Source organism: Oncorhynchus mykiss, chromosome 5 (genome assembly GCF_057628025.1).
Source record: "Oncorhynchus mykiss isolate SJ-2025 chromosome 5, ASM5762802v1, whole genome shotgun sequence".
NCBI lineage: Eukaryota > Metazoa > Chordata > Actinopteri > Salmoniformes > Salmonidae > Oncorhynchus > Oncorhynchus mykiss.
The window spans coordinates 78,163,743-78,187,174 of record NC_143026.1 but is presented as its reverse complement, the minus strand read 5'-3'; the positions used below and the strand labels follow the sequence as shown (position 1 = coordinate 78,187,174).

The 23,432-nt window shown below is 40.5% G+C and overlaps 1 protein-coding gene across 4 annotated transcripts in view; it reads right to left on the bottom strand.

Annotated features, from left to right (window-relative positions):
* The window catches only part of LOC110524593 (volume-regulated anion channel subunit LRRC8C), a 47,893-nt gene extending 27,648 nt beyond the window's left edge, over positions 1 to 20,245 (bottom strand). For 2 of the 4 annotated variants that reach the window (XM_090236041.1, XM_090236039.1), the window contains exons 1-2: positions 20,046 to 20,245; positions 336 to 478 (exon numbers count right to left, since the gene is read on the bottom strand). In XM_090236041.1, coding sequence (XP_090092167.1) covers positions 336 to 473 — 138 coding nt within the window. In that variant the 5' untranslated portion in view covers positions 474 to 478; positions 20,046 to 20,245. Of the gene's footprint in view, positions 1 to 205; positions 265 to 335; positions 479 to 9,422; positions 9,571 to 20,045 lie in introns of those variants that run through there. The other 2 variants (XM_090236040.1, XM_036978432.2) reach the window with 2 other exon arrangements.
* Between the last annotated feature and the right edge of the window lie 3,187 nt (positions 20,246 to 23,432).

Sequence of the window (23,432 nt, the reverse complement as noted above, 5' to 3'; positions counted from 1 at the left end):
TAATTACAACCAGAAATCTGAAACATAACATAACTTCAACCAGTTTTGACCTCTGGGTATAGGCGTATGCTACAAAATGTTTAGAATGTGTATGCACCTCATAGAAACAAGAGATTTTGAAGCTGTCTGATGCTACTGACCTGTCGGGTGCATCCGAACACTCCGATCATTAGCATGACCACAGAGAGGTAGTCTGTGCACTAACCTGTAGGGTGCATCCGAACACTCCGATCATTAACATGACCACAGAGAGGTAGTCTGTGAACTAACCTGTAGGGTGCATTCGAACACTCCGATCATTAACATGACCACAGAGAGGTAGTCTGTGCACTAACCTGTAGGGTGCATCTGAACACTCCGATCATTAACATGACCACAGAGAGGTAGTCTGTGAACACATCCCACCAGGGCTTCAGAACCCGGAACTGTGGCTGCTGCTCTGAGAACTGTCGGAACTCCGTCACAGGAATCATGGCTCCTGCTGGGACAGAGCTGACATTGGGATTGTTTGCAAACAATGTATTTATAAACAATGTATAGCTTCAAAATATGTTTAGTCCTTGCGTGCCAGTTATTACAACCATAGCTCAATTTATGAATTTAATGTGTGGTGACATTTCTCCATCCTCATCCCTTTGCTTTGGAGCAAACCAAGTAGCAGGGCAGATTTTATTCCCCAACAAATTAAGGATATTGCCTTTAAGCCTCCATTTAAATCCCCTTATCACTTTCCTTGAGGATTCTGACCTATACTTTCAATATTGTCACGTATACTCCCTCTCTGGCCTCTAGGTCATCAGGCTGCTGATTATCCCGCACACCTGTCACCAGTCATGTGCACCAGCGCCTCATGACACAACTGGACTCCATCACCTCCTTGATTATCTTCCCTGTATCTGTCACTCCCCTTGGTTCTTTTCTCAGGTGTTATTGACTCTGTTTCATGTCGGTGCGTTGTTTGAGTTTGGCGTGTAGTGTTTTGTTTATTTTTTAAAACACTCACTCCCTGTACTTGCTTCCCGACTCTCAGCGCACTCATTACAAATATGGCCAGCTTCCAGACTAGTTTGATAACGTTAAAGATTTGACTGTACAACAACCACACTCAATAAACTGGTGTGATGTATCAATAAACTGAGGCATGATAAAAGCAACATGCATGCCTTGCCCACCTGAGGATCTGTCTTTTCCTGTGTTTAGGGGTGCCAAATCCACTTGTCAGTTAAATCTTGCTGGATTGATTACTATGATTTTACTCCTGTGACTCTTTCATACTTTTGTTTGTGACTGTCGTTTTTTCCCGGTAACATTACGACCTCAGAAATGTTTAAGTAATGATCTGTCAAAAACACCCCGGTAATGGCTGAAATGGGTTTCATGGAATACATTGGCTTAAAGTTGAATCTATAAGAACGCCAAAGCTTAGTCTTAAGATTTAACACACCGTCTCGACACTTACTGTACATCACAAGAAAGAGAAGAAATAACTTTATTTTGATGGGTGTTCATTTGTGTACTTAAAAATAGGTACAATTTAATACAGTTGATACAGTTTGTCTACAAATTAGACAGAGCAAGTGTTTGGTAGTTCCACTAAGTCCCTGGCTGCAAGGGTAAATGCCATTTATGCCCCTTTTTATTTGTGAAATTGCATTTACTCAGCTTTTATTTAGTTTATTATCGTTTGCCCACAAATTATTGCGTTCCCGAGCGTTTATCAACGGTCAGAATGCTCATATTATTGATCTGAGTTCTAATTACGCCTGCCTCTGCAAACGAATGGAATCATGATTACGTTATGCTTGTTATACTACAGCGACTGAAATGACTGCAACACTCAGAGCTGCAGTTAGTTTCAGAGTGTGTGGAAAGGAATAAGTTAGCCCTAAATATTTCTAAAATTAAAAGTATTGTATTTGGAACAATACACTCAATAAACCCTAAACCTCAACTAAATATTGTAAAAAATAATGTGGAAATTGAGCAAGTTGAGATGACTAAACTGCTTGGAGTAACACTAGATTGTAAACTGTCATGGTCAAAACATATTGATGCAGTAGTAGCTAAGATGGGGAGAAGTCTGTCTTTAATAAAGCGATGCTCTGCCTTCTTAACAACACTATCAACAAGGCAGGTCCTACAGGCCCTAGTTTGTCGCACCTTGACTACTGTTCAGTCATGTGGTGAGGTGCCACAAAAAAGGACTTAGGAAAATTGCAATTGGCTCAGAACAGGGCAGCACGGCTGGCCCTTGGATGTACACAGAGATCTAATATTAATAATATGCATGTCAATCTCTCCTGGCTCAAACTGGAGGAGAGATTGACTTCATCACTACTTGTATTTGTGAGAGGTATTGACATGTTGAATGCCCCGAGCTGTCTGTCTAAACTACTGGCACACAGCTCGGACACCCATGCATACCCCACAAGACATGCCACAACAGGTCTCTTCACAGTCCCCAAGTCCAGAACAGACTATGGGAGGCACACAGTACTACATAGAGCCATGACTACATGGAACTCTATTCCATATCAAATAACTGAGGCAAGCAGTAAAATTAGATTTTTAAAAAACACATAAAAAACACCTTATGGAACAGCGGGAACTGTGAAGCAACACAAACATTGGCACAGACACACACACACACACAAATATACGATAAGATACGCACTACACATACACCTGGGTTTAGTACTGTAGATATGTGGTAGTGGTAGAGTAGGGGCCTGAGGGCACACAGTCTGTTGTGAAATCGGTGAATGTATTGTAATGTTTTTATAATGGTATAAACTGCCTTAATTTTGCTGGACCACAGGAAGAGTAATGGAGATCCATAGTAAATACAAATACAAATGTTTGCCTGATACCCCCAGATTTGCATTGTTAGTAGCGCATTCATTCACCAACAGAAAACTGCCCACGGCACAGGCCGAGACGTGAAACAAACTACCTCAGCCCAGGCCAAAGCTGGCAAAATGTTCATCGACTCCTGCCTTGTCAACAGACATCCCTCAAACAAACAAAAAAAAAATATATTTCAGTCAGGTGGCTAGCTAGCTAGCTAGCTAGTTCAAGGGCTCTAGCTACTGTTAGCCAGATAGCTAGCTAACATTAGCTATAACTAGCTGGCTAGAAGGAAGAAGTTAGAACCTAACGTTAAAAGGAGCCTGACCTAAGCAGGAGCAGTTGACTGAAATTAAGATAGCTATAATCTTAACAAAAGACAGGATAAATAAATCCTCATAACAGAATACATTTGCTTTACTATCCAGGTTTCCATCCAACTGTTTTATGCAAGTAAAATACATTCCGGATTTAAAAAAATGTAATGACATGTCTGATGGAAACAGTACATTTTTGGTAAACTTTACAGATTGTTGACAAAACAAAATAGCCAGACAAGGTAGTATCTTTTTGTCTGGGTAAAATTAATTATGCGAGAAATGCTTTTAATGTGCAAATATTGATATAATAACCATCATATCGAAGTAAACTTAGAGTCATGTGATGACGTGTGGTCCTCCCACCCCGAGAAGTCTTATAAGGCTAAAGATGAAAAAAGTTATGATTAACTTAACAAGGTGGTGAAAGTGCTAGGTGATGAGCTAGATGCTCCTTTCCAATAAACATTGAGGGTCTTATTCTGGTGACATGATCATCGATGCTTGGCTGCCATTTGACATATATACTTACAAACAAAATTGATTTTGTTACCCAAACTGTTTATTTTGTTGCAAAAAGACCACCATTGCCTCAATGCTTGATTTTTCAAAACCAGACTGTGCTCTCTGAAAATAGAAATCTCTTTCCCGGTAGGTAAAATGGCATACATACATACAATATACATACATACATATATATATATATATATATATATATATATATATTTTTTTTTTAATCAAATCAAATTGTATTTATCACATGCCCCAAATACAACAGGTAGACCTTAGTGAAATGCTTACTTACGAGCCCCTAACAATGCAGTTTAAAAACAGAGGGAAATAAAAGTAACAAGTAATTAAAGAGCAGCAGTAAAATAACAATAGCGAGACTATATACAGGGGGGTACCGGTACCGGTTAGTCGAGGTAATTGAAGTAATATGTACATGTAGGTAGAGTTATTAAAGTAACTATGCATAGATGATAACAGAAAGCAGCAATGGTGTAAAGGGGGGAGGGGGGCAATGCAAATAGTCTGGGTAGCCATTTGATTAGATGTTCAGGAGTGGCTTGGGGGTAGAAGCTGTTTAGAAGCCTCCTGGACCTAGGCTTGGCACTCCGGTACCGCTTGCTGTGCGGTAACAGAGAGAACTGTCTATGACTAGGGTGGCTGGAGTCTTTGAAAATATTTAAGGCCTTCCTCTGACACCGCCGGTATAGAGGTCCTGGACGGTAGGAAACTTTGTCCCAGTAATGTACTGGGCTGTACGCACTACCCTCTGTAGTGCCTTGCGGTTGGAGGCTGAGCAGTTGCCATAACAGGCAGTGATGAAATCAGTCAAGATGCTCTCGATGGTGCATCTGTAGAACCTTTTGAGGATATGAGGACCCATGCCAAATCTTTCCAGTCTCATGAGGGGGAATAGGTTTTGTCATACCCTCTTCACGACTGTCTTGGTGTGCTTGGATCATGTTAGTTTGTTGGTGATGTGGACACCAAGGAACTCGAAGCTCTCAACCTGCTCCACTACAGCCCCGTCAATGAGAATGGGGGCGTGCTCTGTCCTCTTTTTTCTGTAGTCCTCTTTTTCCTTCCACTCCTACGTTGTCTTGGCTGTGTGCTTAGGGTTGTCCTGTTCGAAGGTGAACCTTCGCCCCAGTCTGACGTCCTGAGTGCTCTGAGTACCCAGTCCCTGCCACTGAAAAACATCCCCACACCATGATCTTGCCAACACCATGCTTCACGATAGGGATGGTGCCAAGTTTCCTCCAGATGTGATGCTTGGCATTCAGGCCAAAGTGTTTAATCTTGGCTTCATCAGACCAGGGAATCTTGTTTCTCATAGTCTGATAATCCTTTAGGTGACTTTTGGCAAACACCAAGAGTGCTGTCATGTGCCTTTTACTGACGAGTTGCTTCCGTCTGGGCACTCTACCATTAAGGCCTTATTGGTGGAGATGGTTGTCTTTCGAGAAGATTCTCCCATCTCCACAGAGGAACTCTGGAGCTCTCTCAGTGACCATCAGGTTCTTGGTCACCTCCCTGACCAAGGCCCTTCTCCCCTGATTGCTCAGTTTGGCCAGGCGGCCAGCTCTAGAGTCTTGGTGGTTCCAAACAAATTTGTTTTAAGAATGATGGAGGCCACTGTTTTCTCAGGGACCTTCAATGCTGAAGAATCGTTTTGGAAACCTTCACCAGATCTGTGCCTCGACACAATCCTGTCTCTGGGCTCTATGGACAATGTTACTTGGTTTTTACTCTGCCATGCACTGTCAACTGTGGGACCTTATATAGACAGGTGTGTGCCTTTCCAAATCATGTCCAATCAATTCTATATACCACAGGTGGACTCCAATCAAGTTGTAGGAACATCTCAAGGATGATGAATGGAAACAGCATGCACCTGAGCTCAATTTCGAGTCTCATAGCAAAGGGTCTGAATACTTATGCAAGCATTTCTTTAAAAAAAAATGTTTTTGCTTTGTCATTATCAGGTAGTGTGTAGATTGATGAGAAAAAATATATGCAATACATTTTATAATAAGGCTGCACCATATCAAAATGGGGAAAATGTCAAGGGGTCTGAATACTTTCCGAATGCATTGTTTATGGAGCTATGCTAGTAGCATCATCAAGGCCTTATAAGTGTATGCCTCTCATGCCTACAATGACTCATAATTTACTATCCCTGATTTAAAAAGAGCTCCACCAACTGGTGGTGATCTCCAAAAGAGTTAAATTACAGTCGAAGTCGGAAGTTTACATACACCTTAGACAAATACATAAACTCAGTTTTCACAATTCCTGACATTTAATCAGAGTAAAAAAAAAAAAAAATCCCTGTCTTAGCTCAGTTAGGATCACCACATTATTTTAAGAATCTGAAATGTCAGAGTAATAGTAGAAAGAATAATTGATTTAAACTTTTATTTCTTTCATCACATTCCCAGTGGGTCAGGAGTTTACATACACTCAATTAGTATTTGGTAGCATTGTCTTTACATTTTTTTTACTTGGGTCAAACATGTCGGGCAGCCTTCCACAAGCTTCCCACAATAACTTGTATGAACTTTGGCCCATTCCTCCTGACAAAGATGGTGTAACTGAGTCAGGTTTGTAGGCCTCCTTGCTCCACACGCTTTTTCAGTTCTGCCCACACATTTTCTATACGGTTGAGGTCAGGGCTTTGTGATGGCCACTCCAATACCTTGACTTTACTGTCCTTAAGCCACTTTGCCACAACTTTGGAAGTATGCTTGGGATCATTGTCCATTTGGAAGACCCATTTGCGACCAAGCTTTAACTTCCTGACTGATGTCCTGAGATGTTGCTTCAAAATATCCACATAATTTTCCATCCTCATGATGACATATATTTTGTGAAGTGCACCAGTCCCTCCTGCAGCAAAGCACCCCCACAACATGATGCTGCCACCCCGTGCTTCACAGTTAGGATGGTGTTCTTCGGATTGCAAGCCCCCCCTTTTTGCTCCAAACATAACGATGGTCATTATGGCCAAACAGTTCTATTTTTGTTTCATCAGACCAGAGGACATTTCTCCAAAAAGTATAATCTTGTCACCATATGCAGTTGCAAACGGTAGTCTGTCGTTTTAATGGCGGTTTTGGAGAAGTGGCTTGTTCCTTGCTGAGCGGCCTTTTAGGTTATGTCTATATAGGACTCGTTAGATGCATTTCTACCTGTTTGCCCCAGCATCTTCACAAGGTCGTTTGCTGTTGTTCTGGGATTGATTTGCACTTTTCACACCAAAGTACGTTAATCTCTAGGAGACAGAACGCATCTCCTTCCTGAGCGGTATGACGGCTGCGTGGTCCCATGGTGTTTATACTTGCATACTATTGTTTGTACCTTCAGACATTTGGAAATTGCTCCCAAGGATGAACCAGACCTGTGGAGGTCTACAATTTTTTCTGAGATCTTGGCTGATTTCTTTTGAATTTCCTATGGTTTCAAACAGAGGCACTGAGATTGAAGGTAGGCCTTGAAATACATCCACAGGTACACCCCCAATTGACTCAAATGATGTCAATTAGCCTATCAGAATCTTCTAAAGCCACCATCAAATTTTCTGGAATTTTCCAAGCTGTTTAAAGGCACAGTCAACTTAGTGTGTGTGAACTTCTGACCCACTGGAATTGTGATACAGTGAATAATAAGTTAAATAATCTGTCTGTAAACAATTGTTGGAAAAATGACTTGTGTCATGCGCAAAGTAGATGTCCTAACCGACTTGCCAAAACTATAGTTTGTTAACTTCTTATGGGCAGGTAGGACGGTAGCGTCCCACCTGGCCAACATCCGGTGAAATTGCAGAGGGCGAAATTCAAACTACAGAATTATAAATATTTAACTTTCATAAAATCACAAGTGTAATACATCAAAATCAAGCTTAACTTCTTGTTAATCCAGCCGCTGTGTGCGAAAGCACACCATGCGATTATCTGAGGACAGTGCTCTGCATACAAAAGCATGAAAAACATATTTCAACCAGGCAGGTGCGCCGCGAAAGTCAGAAATAGCTATATAATAAATGCCTTACCTTTGATGATCTTCTTCTGTTGGCACTCCAAAAGGTCCCAGATACATCACAAATGGTCCTTTTGTTCGATAATGTCCTTCTTTATATCCATAAAAACTCAGTTTAGCTGGCGCGCTTCAGTCAATAATCCACCCAGTTTCCCTCCATCAAAATGCATACAAAATTAATCACAAACGTTACTAATAAGCTTTTCCAAACAAGTCAAACAACCTTAGGTACCCTAATACGTAAATAAACAATCAAATTTAAGATGGAGAATCGTTATTGTCTTTACCCGAGAAAAATACCAAAGAACGCGCTCTCTTCCACAGGCTTGGAAACACTACAGCCAAAATGCGAGCCACCTAGAAAAACTACCATTTCTGGCTCATTTTTCCAAAGACCAGCATGAAACTCTTTCTAAAGACTGTTGACATCTAGTGGAATCCCTAAGAACTGCAATCTGGGAGGATTTCGCCTTATAATAAAAGTGACAGCCATTGAAAACAGTGGCAGGCTGAAATTATTATTTTTTAGATGGTTTGTCCTCGGGATTCGCCTGCCATATCAGTTATGTTATACTCACAGACACTGGAAACTTTAGAGTGTTTTCTATCCAAATCTACCAATTATATGCATATCTTAGCCTCTGGGCCTGAGTAACAGGCAGTTTACTTTGGGCAAGCTTTTCATCCGGACGTGAAAATACTGCCCCCTACCCAAGAGAGGTTAACAAGAAATTTGTGGAGTGGTTGAAAAACGAGTTTTAATGACTCCAACCTAAGTGTATGTAAACCTCCGACTTCAACTGTAGGTACAATCGTCCCAGCGCCTCTGTTAGAAGGTGTGCCAATACCAGTAGGAGACGGATGCACAGAAAACATTTCATTTCACACACACACCAACATAGCAAGAGGGGACTGGTAATAGTGGTAGTGCTGGTGGTATCTGTAATAGAACAGAAGATAGAGAGTATGCATGTAGAATAGGCATAGAGAAAGATATAGGCCTCTAGTGACCAAAAGGCCATTTTAGCATAAGCAGCGCCATTGAGGGCGTCCACCATTTTAAAATTGTCAAAGAAGTCAACTGGGTTGGGATTCCTATGGGTTGTAGCCTCATTAGCGCTGCCCATGCTGTCACAAATCCTATAATGGTACAGATATAAAGATGAGTCCTCTATTTTAAACATAACACTCAATATAAACAATATAGCAGTGGGCTAGCACGTTAGGCCAGGGGCTTGTAAACTAGGTACAGTACAAGGCATACAGGGAAGCTACAATTAGCAAGGCTAACAGCGATGGCTACCAGGGAAAAGAGCTACCATTGACCAAAGGACTAAGACGGCACACAGAATGACAATATACAATAGCAGATAGCTTAGGGCTAGTATGCTATGTGACTATGCTATGTAAACAACAAAAGGCCATGGGGCAGCCATCACAACACAGCAGCCATCTTGAGGCCTATATGATCAAGCCTGGGGTGTATTCATTCTGCCAATTCTGTTGCAAAATGTTTCTTAAGCGGAAGCAAGCAGAATGAAACGGGGATGGACCTACCAGAATTTGTCCAATAGAAACTGGTTTTGCTTTGTTTGCTTCCATTTGGTTCTTAAACGGTAAACGATTTCCATAATGACTACACCCCCGTAGACCTACTGGCTGGCCTAAACATAAACAAGCAGTTTCCCACACCCAGCAAAGTCCACTTACTATATCATGGACGCACGCACTAACACTAGCGTGTGTTGTCAGAGTCCAGGGCTCTGGAAAAAGGTTAGTTGGGTGTGTCCCAGCTGTTGGTGTGCAGGGCAGAGGTTTATAAGAGAGCTCCTCACTCTGCCACTGCTTGCTGAAGACTGAGAGAAAGTGGCAGGAATTGGGTATCTGTGACCCCAGATGACTGGCTGTGATTGGCTGACCCCACAGTTGAATAAGGCAACCCTAGCAACCTGGCCTGGCAACAGAGGTGTGAAGTGCAAGTTTATGGCTCCAGTGGGAGTGGGGGGCCTACTTTGTGCAGTTAGAAGTCCCAAAGTTGTGCCTCTTTGTCCCAGTTTCTCTCTCTCTCTCACTCTCTCTCCTAGACTTCTAGTCATGTGTCCTTCAGACACAAATAGTCGAAACATATAATGTGCAATTTACTATATAAAGTCCATAGTTTTAGCTAAAAGCTGCAATATGTAACTTTTGGGTGACAGACCAAATGCACATAGAAAGGTGAGTTATAGATCTTCACGTTAAAGTCTATGAAGTGGTAGATGTGTTCTATGTGCACTATTTCTATGCATCCTGTTTTTAAGTTCAGTTTTTTTTATATTTTACATTTCGTTTTTTATACCAGCTTTAAACAGCTAAAAATAAAATACTTTATTTTGGGTTGTTGCAGCAGTTTACATGGTACAATGATTATCTACACTTGTTTTGTCACAGAAACTGAAATAAGGTGAAATATTAGGTGCAAAACACACTAAACAGAAAATAATCACCCATAACTCATAACCCATAACACAAAGGTGAAAACAGTCTGCCTAAGTATGGTTCTCAATCAGGGACAACGATTGACGGCTGCCTCTGATTGATTTGACCATACCAGGCCAAACACAGAAATGATTGATTTGACCATACCAGGCCAAACACAGAAATACCAAATAATAGAAAAAAGAACATAGACTGCCCACCCAACTCACGCCCTGACCATACTAAAACAAAGACATCACAAAGGAATTAAGGTCAGAACGTGACAGTACCCCCCCCCCATGGCTGAGCACTTTAATCACCACTTCATTAAGTCAGGATTCCTATTTGACTCAGCCATGCCTCCTTGCCCGTCCAACCCCTTCTAATGCGACTAGCCCCGACGCTTCTCCCACTTTTTCCCCTGCCCACAACAAAGTTTCTCCCTGCAGGTGGTCACTGAGTCCGATGTACTAAAGGAGCTCCTGAAACTTGGCCCCCAAAAAACATCTGGATCAGATGGTTTAGACCCTTTCTTCTTTAAGGTTGCTGCCCCTGTCATCTCCAAGCCTTCAACCTTCAACCTTTTAAACCTGTCTCTCCTTTCTGGGGAGGTTCCAATTTCTTGGAAGGCAGCCACAGTTCGTCCTTTATTTAAAGTGGAAGATTAAGCTGATCCTAACTGTTATAGGCCTTCTATTTGGCCCTGTTTATCAAAAGTGTTGGAAAAACTTGTCAATAATCAACCGACTGGCTTTCTTGATGTCTATGTTATTCTCTCTGGTATGCAATCTGGTTTCCGCTCAGGTTATGGATGTGTAACTGCAACCTTAAAGGTCCTCAATGACGTTACCATTGCCCTTGATTCTAATCAATGTTGTGCTGCTATTTTTATTCACTTGGCCAAAGCTTCTGATATGGTAGACCATTCCATTCTTGTGGGCCAGCTAAGGAGTATTGGTGTCTCTGAGGGGTCTTTGGCCTGGTTTGCTAACTATTTCTATCAAAGAGTGCAGTGTATAAAGTCAGAACATCTGCTGTCTCAGCCACTGCCTGTCGGCAAAGGGAGTACCCTAAGGCTCAATCCTAGGCCCCACACTCTTCTCAATTTACATCAACAGCATAGCTCAGGCAGTAGGAAGCTCTCTCATCCATTTATATGCAGATGATAGTCTTATACTCAGCTGGCTCCTCCCAGGATTTTGTGTTAAACTCTCTACAACAAAACTTTCTTAGTATCCAACAAGCTTTCTCTACCCTTTATCTTGTTCTGAACACCTCCAAAACAAAGGTAATGTGGTTTGGTAAGAAGAATGCCCCTCTCCCCACAGATGTGATTAATTCCTCTGAGGGTTTAGAGCTTGAGGTAGTCACCTCATACAAGTACTTGTGAGCATGGCTAGACGGTACATTGTCCTTCTCTCAGCACATATTAAAACTGCAAACTAAAGTTAAATCTAGACTTGGATTCCTATTGTAATCGCTCCTCTTTCACCCCAGCTGCCAAAATAACCCTAACTCAGATGACCATCCTACCCATGCTAGATTACGGAGACATAATTGATATGTAAAGGGTGAGGGTGCTCTCGAGCAGCTAAATGTTATTTACAATTCGGCCATCAGATTTTCCACCAACACTCCTTCTAGGACACATCACTGCAATCTATACTCCTCTGTATACACGTTGCAAGACCCACTGGTTGATGATTACTAATAAAACCCTCTTAGACCTCACTCCCCCTATCTGAGATATTTACTGCAGCCCTCATCCTCTACATACACCTGTTCTGCCAGTCAAATTCTGTTAAAGGTCCCCAAACACACACATCCCTGGTTAGCTCATCTTTTCAGTTCGCTGCAGCTTGAGACTGGAATGAGCTGCAACAAAAACCCAAACTGGACAGTTTTATCTCAATCTTTTCATTCAAAGACTCAGCCATGGACACTCTTACTAACATTTGTGGCTGCTTTGCATTATGTATTGTTATCTCTACCTTCTTGCCCTTTGTGCTGTTATCTGTGCCCAATAATGCTTGTACCATGTTTTGCACTGCTACCATGTTGTACTGCTGCCATGTTGTGTTGTCATGTGTTGCTGCCTTGCTATGTTGTTGTCTAAGCTCTATCTTTATGTAGTCTGATGTTGTCTCTCTGGTCGTGATGTGTGTTTTGTCCTATATTTTAATTTGATTTATATATACAACCATTCAAAAGTCTGAGGTCACTTAGAAATGGCCTTGTTTTCAAAATAAAAGCAAATTTTTTTGTCCATTAAAATAACACCAAATTGATCCGAAATTCAGTGTAGACATTGTTAATGTTGTAAATGATTATTATAGCTGGAAACAGCTGATTTTTATGGAATATCTACATATGTGTACAGAGTCCCATTATCAGCAACCATCACTCCTGTGTTCCAATGGCACGTTGTGTTAGCTAATCCAAGTTTCTCATTTTAAAAGGCTAATTGATCATTAGAAATTCCTTTTGCATTTATGTTAACTGTTGTTCTGCTTAAAGAAGCAATAAAACTGTCCTTCTTTAGACTAGTTGAGTATCTGGAGCATCAGCACCTGTGGGTTCGATTACAGGCTCAAAATGGCCAGAAACCAAAAACTTTCTTCTGATACTCGTCAGTCTATTCTTGTTCTGAGAAATGACGGTGCGAGACTTTGCCAATAAACTGAAGATCTCATGCAACGCTGTGTACTACTCCCTTAACAGAACAGTGTAAACTGGGTCTAACCAGAATAGAAAGAGGAGTGGGAGGCCCCAGTGCACAACTGAGCAAGAGGACAATGAGGTATTTATCTGTTTTTCTAAAAATCTGTTTTCACTTTGTCATTATGGGGTATTGTGTATAGATTGCTGAGGATTGTTTTTTACTTAATCAATTTTAGAATAGTCAGTAATGTAACAAAATGTGGACAAAAATATATAATTAGAATAGACATTCTATTTACATGATTCCAACAGTGAACCCATGTGTTTTCCTCTAAATCGTAAGTCAAATTGCAACATTTGGTTAAAAATTAGGCCCAGATTGCTTGCCCATATTGTGCAGCCCTATGTGGCAGTGTGGAAATTAATGAAAAGTATGACTTTTTTGGGGTTGAATTGAACAGTATAAAACAATCAGAATGGAGAAAGACCCATTGAAATCACTTAGAATGTATGTGTTGCTACCCTAGGGTCACGCACTGCTCATAAAGCAAATTTACAACTTTTATTATTAAAAAAACATAAAATATCGTCATACTGTAAATTTTTGGGAAAATACTGTGATATAATATTTTGGCCATATCGCCCAGCCCTAATAGCATGTTTAAGGAAGCAACTGAAGAATTAACAGATTTATCATATTCTAGAAAGAAGATTAGCAAACTAGATGGTCATTGTTTGACAGTAATTTTCATTTTGTTCTTGAATGCTTCCATTTGAAATCAGGACAAAGAAAAACCATGATATTGGGGATTTTCACGAAATGTAATCCATAGAAGGGTCCTTTGGAGGAAGGATTGTTGACATATACACTAAGTGTACAAAATATTATCCATGACACAGACTGACCAGGTGAATCCAAGAGAAAGCTATGATCCCTTATTGATGCCACTTGTTAAATCCACTTCAATCAGTGGAGAAGGGTAGGAGACAGGTTAAAGAAGGATTTATAAAGCCTTGATACAATTGAGACATTAATTGTGTATGTGTGCCATTCAGAGGGTGAACGGCCAAGACACAATATTTAAATTCCTTTGAACGGGGTATGGTAGTAGGTGCCAGGTGCACCGGTTTGTGTCAAGAACTGCAACGCTGCTGTGTTTTTCATGCTCAACAGTTTCCCTTGTGTATCAAGAAGTGTCCACCACCCAAAGGATATCCAGCCAAATTGACACAACTGTTGGAAACATTGTCGTCAACATGGGCCAGCAACCCATTAATGTGTATGTAGTCTTTAGCACTAAACAACTCTATCAAAACATGTCTCAAGAGTGCTACAGAAAAATATTTTAGTACATCAAATAACACTAAAATTTTAGCACTTTCAAGCCAAAAATTAGATATTTTTGTTATAGATGTTTCTATACGCCAAAATATGAATTTATCTGTAGTGGGGATTTAGAGCATCCAGACCAGGCCTGGTCTAAGGGATGGCTTACTCTGGAGATTCCTTCAATATTTTTATAATTACAAGACTGCTCTGAAACAGAGACCTTGGTCTCAGCATGACTCTGTTTTAAAATAAAGGTTCAATTAAAAACAGCTGCACTGTTTTAAATAGACCACCATGCCAGTAAAAAACAATCATCTTTAACCAGGGTTGGTCAGCATACAACTTTGTCTGAAAGTCACAGACAGATTCTGAGTATTTCACTGTGGAGACTATACAGTACTACTAACATCTCTAATTGTACTTCACAATATTGAGTATGTTTACATGCAGAATAATAATTAGATGTTAAACTGATTGTAGCAGTAGGCCCAGTATTGAAATAGTCATGTTAACACCTTACCTTGCTTATCTTAATTGGCATAAGGTTAAAATTGAAGTAAGCATAAGCCGATTAAAACATCTAGTTTTCTAAGCAATCTTTCAAATTATTAGGACATGTAAACAGCTTAATTGGCATTGCAGCTGTGTATTTCATCTACACATATGCCAGCACCGTTAGCAAAGCCTCCCTTTTATGAGTGAAGTGATTTCGGAAAAACTGAAAGTATGCATCTTAGAAATAGTTTTCACATACAAACCTTATATGTCCCAACTCAGAATCAAAAAGGTTTCGCAAAAATAACATGGTCACTGTGGTAGAATTTTTATTTTGATTGTCGATGTTCTGCATTCATCAAAAGTCCCATCAGGTAGCCTGATTTTTATTATATGAACTACATTAATCTGACAATCCACAATAATCATGTTATTATGTGTTTGCTCATTGTTTCTTTGAAGAGTTCATGAGTAAAAGGACCACCAAGTTAAGGAGTAAAAGGACTACCAACTTTACCCATTTCATGTAAAAAAAAATGTAAAACTGCTATTGGGTAAACTATAGCTACTTGAATATAACGTTGAATGTCCCTTTCTCTTAAAATCAATGTATTAAGATGATTTGACGTTCATTTATTTTTTCACAGTTATTGTCCATGGATGCCGGGTTACACTATAATACGACAATTCTGCCAGCGCTAGATCACACCCAGTCCCCAGTCAGTCCCCAGGATAACACATCCTGTTCAATATCGGTTCATTAGATATTCATTAGGACCAGGGAAAAACACTGTAGAAAATATTAGTCTCTAGGGTCCCTTTGAGAGAATAGTGGAGTGAACTTGTAACAATAGGTCTTAAATGTTAACAATAATGCAATAACGTCAGACTTACGTAGGACAAATCTTTTAAAAATAACTTGTACAATGGAAACCGGAAATATATTATAAGCTACAACTGGTAAATATTTTTCAACTGCATAATGCAAACTGCTGAGCCTATTTTCTGATCTTAAAGCAGACTGTTATCCTTGTTCAACTTCAAAACACATACTATGAATGGTCTTTCCCAAAAAACAACAACCATAAACCATCCCCTCTGGACAGGATATTGACAAACTCAAAGGTGTTAGTATTAGGCTATACAGTATAAGGCTAATGTATGGTGTGAATTCTCTGCCTTGCAAAAATAGGCACTCATTCTGCTAACCAGTTAATCATATACTCTGTGAAGCCATGGGGTGGAGAAGCAGAGGGGTAGGAAATGGGGAATAGGTGATATCATTATCCACTAGAGTAATCCCCACCACTTTCATATTTCTACCCTTTTAACAAAATAATATAGGCTAAGTGTGAGCAGTCAACTAATTGAGTTATGTGGTATATGCTAAACTCAATATCAGCACTCTTTAGTAGCAGTACCAGAGTGCAGAAGGCTCAGGTTACATGGGCTATAGACAGTAAAAATCTTTATATTTCTTAAAATAACATGGTCTCTGTGGTAGAAAGTTTATTTCGATTTCCCCATCAAGTAGCCTATTTCAGATGTGTCCATGTAAACAGGATTATTAGGTCAATTGCTGTTCTTGCAACGGATGTAAACATTAAAATCAAACTATCAAATTAATCTGACTATTCACAACAATCGTATTATTGTGTGCATGTAACTACTCATTCTAACGAAATATGCGCTATGTAAACAACATGGACCTTTACAATCAATCATAATACAATAACAAAATGTGCCTTATGCCTAATTCACATTATATCGGAGCAGTCCGTTGCATGGCGCCGGATGTCATTAATTTCAAGGGGGACCGTCGCAACGGAGTCGTATCGCAATGTTTCAGTTGAAGGCTCTGTTGAGAAACGGATGCCGCATACATATCATTTTTTACAAACTTTGAGTTGTCTTTAGTGCAGCTAGAGTCCGTCAAAAGAACAGGAATTACCAAACCACAGAACAAGATGAAAATGAGGTTTTCGTGATGGCTTTATCGAATAAGTAGCAATGTGTAAACAATTACCCATTCCGTTAAGTGAACACTAAATTAATAGTAATGTTAAATAATACACTTTGGCTGTTAAGCAAATTACAGTGCATTCGGAAAGTATTCAGACCCCTTGACTTTTTCCACATTTTGATACATTATAGCCTTATTCTAAATAGCTTATGAAAAAATCTACACACAATATCCCACAATGACAAAGCAAAAATAGGCTTTTAGAAATGTTACACATTTCATAAAAATTCAAAACTGAAATATCACATTTACATAAGTATTCAGACCCTTTACTCAGTACTTTCTTGAAGCACCTTTGGCAGCAATTACAGCCTTGAGACTTTTTGGATATGACGCTCCAAGCTTGGTACACCTGTATTTGTGGAGTTTCTCCCAGTCCTCTCCACAGATCCTCTCAAGCTCTGTTAGGTTGGATGGAGAGCGTCTCTGCACAGCTATATTCAGGTCTCTCCAGAGATGTTGGATCGGGTTCAAGTCCGGGCTCTGGCTGGGCCACTCAAGGACATTCAGAGACTTGTCCCGAAGCCACTCCTGCATTGTCTTGGCTGTGTGCTTAGGGTCGTTGTCCTGTTGGAAGGTGAACCTTCGCCCCCAGTCTGAGGTCCTGAACTCTCTGGAGCAGGTTTTCATCTGTACTCTACTGTTCATCTTTCCTTCAATCCTAACTAGTCTCCCAGTCCCTGCCACTGAAAAACATCCCCATATCATGATGCTGCCAACACCATGCTTCACCATAGGGATGATGCCAGGTTTCCTCCAGATGTGAGGCTTGTCATTCAAACCAAATAGTTCAATCTTGGTTTCATCAGACCAGAGAATCATGTTTCTTATGGTCTGAGTCCTTTAGGTGCCTTTTAGCAAACTCCAAGCAGACTGTCATATGCCTTTTACTGAGGAGTGTCTTCTGTCTGGCCACTCTACCATAAAGGCCTGATTGATGGAGTGCTGCAGAGATGGTTGTCCATCTGGAAGGTTCTCCCATCTCCACAGAGGAACTCTGGAGCTCTCTCAGAGTGACCATCAGGTTATTGATCATTACCCTGACCAAGGCTTGTGGTTCCAAACTTCTTCCATTTAAGAATGTTGGACCACTGTGTTCTTGGGGACCTTCAATGCTGCATTTTCGTGGTACTCTTCCCCAGATCTGTGCCTCGACACAATTCTCTCACAGAGCTTTACGGACAATTCCTTCAACCTCATGGCTTGGTTTTTGTTCTGACAAGCACTGTCAACTGTGGGACCTTATATAGACAGATGTGTGCCTTTCCAAATCATGTCCAATCAATTCAATTTACCACAGGTGGACTCAAATCAAGTTGTAGAAACATCTCAAGGATGATCAATGGAATCAGCATATATCCATCGGGACAATTCGTTTTTCAGTAGGACCGATTGGAGTAATGGCTACCTCTGTATTTTACGCGAGAATCTCTCTCGGAGCCACCATGTGGCCACTTACGCAATGTGGCCGCCTACGGCTATTCTTCAACAGAAATGCGTAAAACTACGTCACAATGCTGTAGACACCTTGGGGAATACGTAGAAAGCGTAAGCTCGTTGATGGCACATTCACAGCTGAATAGGGACTCATTGGAACGCAGAGCTTTCAAAACCTGGGGCACTTCCGGATTGGATTTTTCTCAGGCTTTCGCCTGCAACATCAGTTCTGTTATACTCACAGACAATATCTTTACCGTTTTGGAAACTTTAGAGTGTTTTCTATCCAAAGCTGTCAATTATATGCATATTCTAGCATCTTGTCCTGACAAAATATCCCGTTTAAAACGGGAACGTTTTTTTTTATCCGAAAATTAAAATACTGCCCCTAGAGTCGCAACAGGTTTTAAATGAAAAGGTTTAATTTTGCAATCTCCCAAACCAAATGCGATCACTGATGAGAGACTAGACTCTCCTCCATCATGTTCTGCATTGTGAGGCTTAGTCCCATGTGGCTCAGTTGGTAGATCATGGCACTTGCAATGCTAAGGTTATGGGTTCGATTCCCACGGGGGATCAGTACAAACAATAATGAAAATGTATGCACTCAATACTGTGTGTTGCTCTGTATAAGAGTGTCTGCTAAATTACTAAAATGGCAATCTTAGGCTCTCCGTAGCAGAACAAGATTGTATGAAGATGACGTACGGTGTAATGAAATAAGTCACAATGTGTACAGGGCTTGTCCCTAGTGATGTCCGTCTGACAGCCTTGGTTCTATAGTGGATGTCGATGGGTGTTTTTTAGGGCAGCTGTGTTCTTGTGGATCCGGGCTGCGTTCAGTACAAAAAAATCAGAATGCAACATTCAATTAAAACGGAAATAGTGCTGTTCTGAACGACTAGTTGAAAAATGGTGAGGGGTTGGGGAACACTGTCAGAATGGGCATTGCCTTTTAAATACATCACTCATTGCTTCAAGCCACACCCCGCCACAAGAAAGGGAAAGGGGTACCTAGTCAGTTGCACAACGGAATCGATTCAATCTAAATGTGCCTTCTGCATTTAACCATACCCCTCTAAATCAGAGAGGTGCGGGGGGCTGCCTTAATCGACGTCATCAGTGCCCGGGAGCAGTTGTTGTTGGGGGTTGACTGCCTGACTCAAGGGCAGAAAGGCAGACTTTTCCACCTTGCCGACTCTGGGATTCGAACCAGTGTACCTTTCGGTTAATGGCCCAACAACCTAGGCCTACCGAAGCCCGATTATGACAATACTTTTTGGGGGGTTCAAGGTTATTGTCAATAATTGTCGTTACACTATTATACGATAGTCTATAATATAAGATATACATTTTAAAAAATAACATTCCCTCTAGACAGGATATCGACAAACTCAAGGAGTTAGTCATAGGCTATACAGTATAAGGCTAATAATCTATGGTGTGAATTATCTGCCTCGTATAATAAATAGGCACTCATACAGTTAACCAGGTATTCATATGGCCTGTGAAGCCATTTCACAACTACTTTTCTCCTATTTTCTTTTTGAGAAGAGGGGTAGGAGATGCGGGAATAGGTGATATAATTATCCAAACTTGAGAAATCCCCACCACTTTTCATATTTCTTGCCTTTAAACAAAATAATAAAGCCTAGACAATGTGTGGGCATAAAACTAATTGAGATATGTGGTGTTTGCCTAACTCAATATTAACACTCTTCAGTAGCAGTACCAGCTAGTGCAGGAGGCTCAGGTTACATGGGCTATAGACAGGCGAAAGTTAAAATGTTTATCTATATCGCTTACCGGCAACAATGTGTAGGCTAATTTACAGTAAAACCTAAATACAGTCACAGATAATGTTACGAAATTTGCCCTATGTAAACAACATTGACCGTTACCATCAGTACAATAACAAAATATTCCTTACCCTTGCTGTTCGTCCGCCTATAGGTACTGTTTTTTTAGCGTAACGGCAGCGATCATGTCATTGTGGACCAGTGCTGCGTTCAGTAGGCTACGAAAAATCGGGGTGCAACATTCAACTTAACGGAAACTGTGCTGTTCTTTATGACCAGTTGAAAACCGGGGAGGGGTTGGGGAACGCTTTCGGAATGGCTGCTTCCCTTTAAATACGTCACTAATTGCTTCAAGCCACACCCCGCCACACCCATCAAACCAAGCAAATGTAGACCTGTCGAAAGTCTGTTCAGGAACGTTGAAGATCGTTTTTGGGAAACGTGTCTTCCATTATAAACAACCACGCAATATAGCAAACGTTTAATCTAACTAAACGAACCAGTGGTGTGTCCTCCGCTTTTTGTGAGCTAGCTAGTTCAATGCTAATGGAAAATTGCTTGTGCGGTAGACTGTTTTATTATCTGGAAGGCCATCTCAGATTTGTTCCAGAAAAGGAAGGACTACCCTTGATTGGTTCCAGTTAGAAAGAACCAAAGCTTTGGCAATGAAGGAAGGGATGTCAATAGTCAAGGCTGTGCACAGACCTTTTGGGGGGCAAGTTCTCAAACAAAAAATAGGTCACTCTTTGAGAAATTATTATTTTAAATTAAGAGGGTAAAGCAGCATGAGTTAAGTATTTAGCAAAAACTTTTTTGAACTGCAATAAATGATGCACGTATTATTAACAATGACCCAACACAATTCCAGTCAAAATAAAATATTGTAAAAAATACTGTAGCCATCCGTTATACACTGTAAAAATAGAAAGTCTTAAAACACCATGATTGTGTATTGAAATCATGAAAAGTAGGGACTCTGAGATCTGAGATCTTGGGAGGGTGTTTGAATGTAAACCCAATGTAAGTGGGATTACACACAGAATGTGTTTTAAAACAGAAATGCAGTACTCTGAAACACCAAAAGTGTTTTTAAGAAAGCTTTGTGAAAGCCCTTTTTGGAGTTTCATCGCATGTATAAGGAAGCATAAAAACACAAAAACTGTGTTTTTCATACAATCAAAATACAAATGGTTTATAGCTTAAATGTTTGATGAGGCTCTATGGAGAATATTTTTTGGTAGAATACCACCTTTAATTATTTATGCTTTATTTTGACAGATCAGAAACAGGAGAGGCAGTAAGATGGTACATTTCATAAACATTTTACCCACTCAACCACATTGCCACAATGTAAGACATTATTCTGAGGTGAATTGAAACTGACCCCCCAAAACATAAAACATACACTGAGTGTACAAAACATTAAGAACACCTTCCTAATATTAAGTTGCACCTCCTTTAGCCCTCAGAACAGCCGCAATTCTTCGGGGCATGGACTCTATAAGTTGTCGAAAGCGTTCCACAGGGATGCTGGACCATTTTGATTCCAATGCTTCCCACAGTTGTGTCAAGTTAACTGGATGTCCTTTGGGTGGTAGACCATACTTGATACACACGGGAAACTGTTGTGAAAACCCAGCAAAGTTGCAGTTCTTGACACACTCAAACCGGTGCGCCTGGCACCTACTACCATACCCCACAATTCAATCTTTTGTTTTGCCCTTTCACACTCTGAATGACACACATATGTAATAGTATAACTTTAGACCGTCCCCTCGCCCATACCCGGGCGCGAACCAGGGACCCTCTGCACACATCAACAACAGTCACCCACGAAGCATCGTTACCCATCGCTCCACAAAAGCAGCGGCCCTTGCAGAGCAAGGGGAACTACTACTTCAAGGTCTCAGAGCAAGTGACGTCACCGATTGAAACGCTATTTAGCACGCACCGCTAACTAACTAAGCTAGCCGTTTCACATCCGTTACACATACACAAATCATGTCTAAATTGTCTCAAAGTTTCCCACGCCAGTGAGGTTGGGACAGACAGCTGTTTTTGTGGCGTTTCTATTGGATATATGGGATCATCAGATCATGCATGATATGTTGTTCTTTCATTCTGAGGCTTGGTTATTATCGAGGCCTGGGAGATTTTGGAAAAATCTTTTTTCAGATATTGTGAGGACCAATTATCATTTGCAATGGATGTTGAAAAAATAAACTGTTGACTTACTGTGTGAGGTGAAGAAAAAATTAAAAACTTAGCTTAATAGTGGTGAGTTAAGACAATCAGAAAACAGACATCCCCAAATGGGCACTTCCCTGCATTTGCACATAGCAGGCCAGGTAGGCCAATTTCTATACATGCTCAGGTGTGTGCTTCCTCAACGTTATCAGGACAGAGAAACCAGACACATGCCCGTTGCTCACATGGAGCACTCCAAACAAAAGACAATGCAAAAATTGACAAAACTCATAAATGATGGTCAGGAAATAAACCAAAACTTGATTCTCACAAGTGTAGCAGATTGTGAACTCTGTCATTAATACGCGCATTAACATAAATTAATGTAACCAAATGATGGGGATTAACAATACATTTACTAGACCTACTGGTGACAATAATGGGGCAGTGATAAAAATAAACAATCAAAGGGCAAACAATTCACACAATGAAAAAATGAATGCACAAGAATTGACGGGAGACCGTTGAGTGCATTCTGGAGAGCTGAGAGCATGCATTCTGGAATGGAGAGAGACCCACCATATCTTAGCCACACGTCTCCCCTTCTTCTTGTCTCAACATTTTAAATTATATTCAAGACACACAGAGCCGGCACTGGGCATAAGAATGGAAAAAAAACAATGTATGTATATTTTTAAGATCTCAGTTGGGGTCTCAACTTACTGTTGAGAGTTAGAATAGTAGAATACACAAGGTGTTAGTTCGAAATTGGGTTGTGCATCATACATTTTTCCCTTGTCATGTCAGTCACTGACAGTCACTCAATTAGCCATGTCAGCTAACAATTTTTAGATTGGTAAAGTAGTCTAGCCAGCTATCTAAACTTGTAGTAATCATGGCCTGATACCTACCGGTCACGCAGGGCATGTGCCCAGGGGCCCTGATCTTCAGGGAGCCCTCATTAATTTTGTTAGTCACTCTCACTCAGATATCAGTGCAGTAGAAACGGCACATTTTTTGCCACTTTTATGCTATGCATTTCTTTAGTGTTTATTGAATCTCTTTGTGCGTTAATCCATGTTTTAACAAATTATATACAGCTTGTGTTTTGTGCATTTCATTGTATGATATATTCCATATAATCTAATATGTACTTGTAGAATTCCATATAATCTAATATGTACTTGTAGAATTGTAATATGTACGTGTAGAATTGCAGGAAATTTGCTTTATAACTGAAAACCTGTCTCTCCACCGCATGGCAAAATGAGTGTAGTTGCAGTAAATTAGCTGTAAAACTTAAAAATGTTTCTCTGTGCCCCATTGCAAAA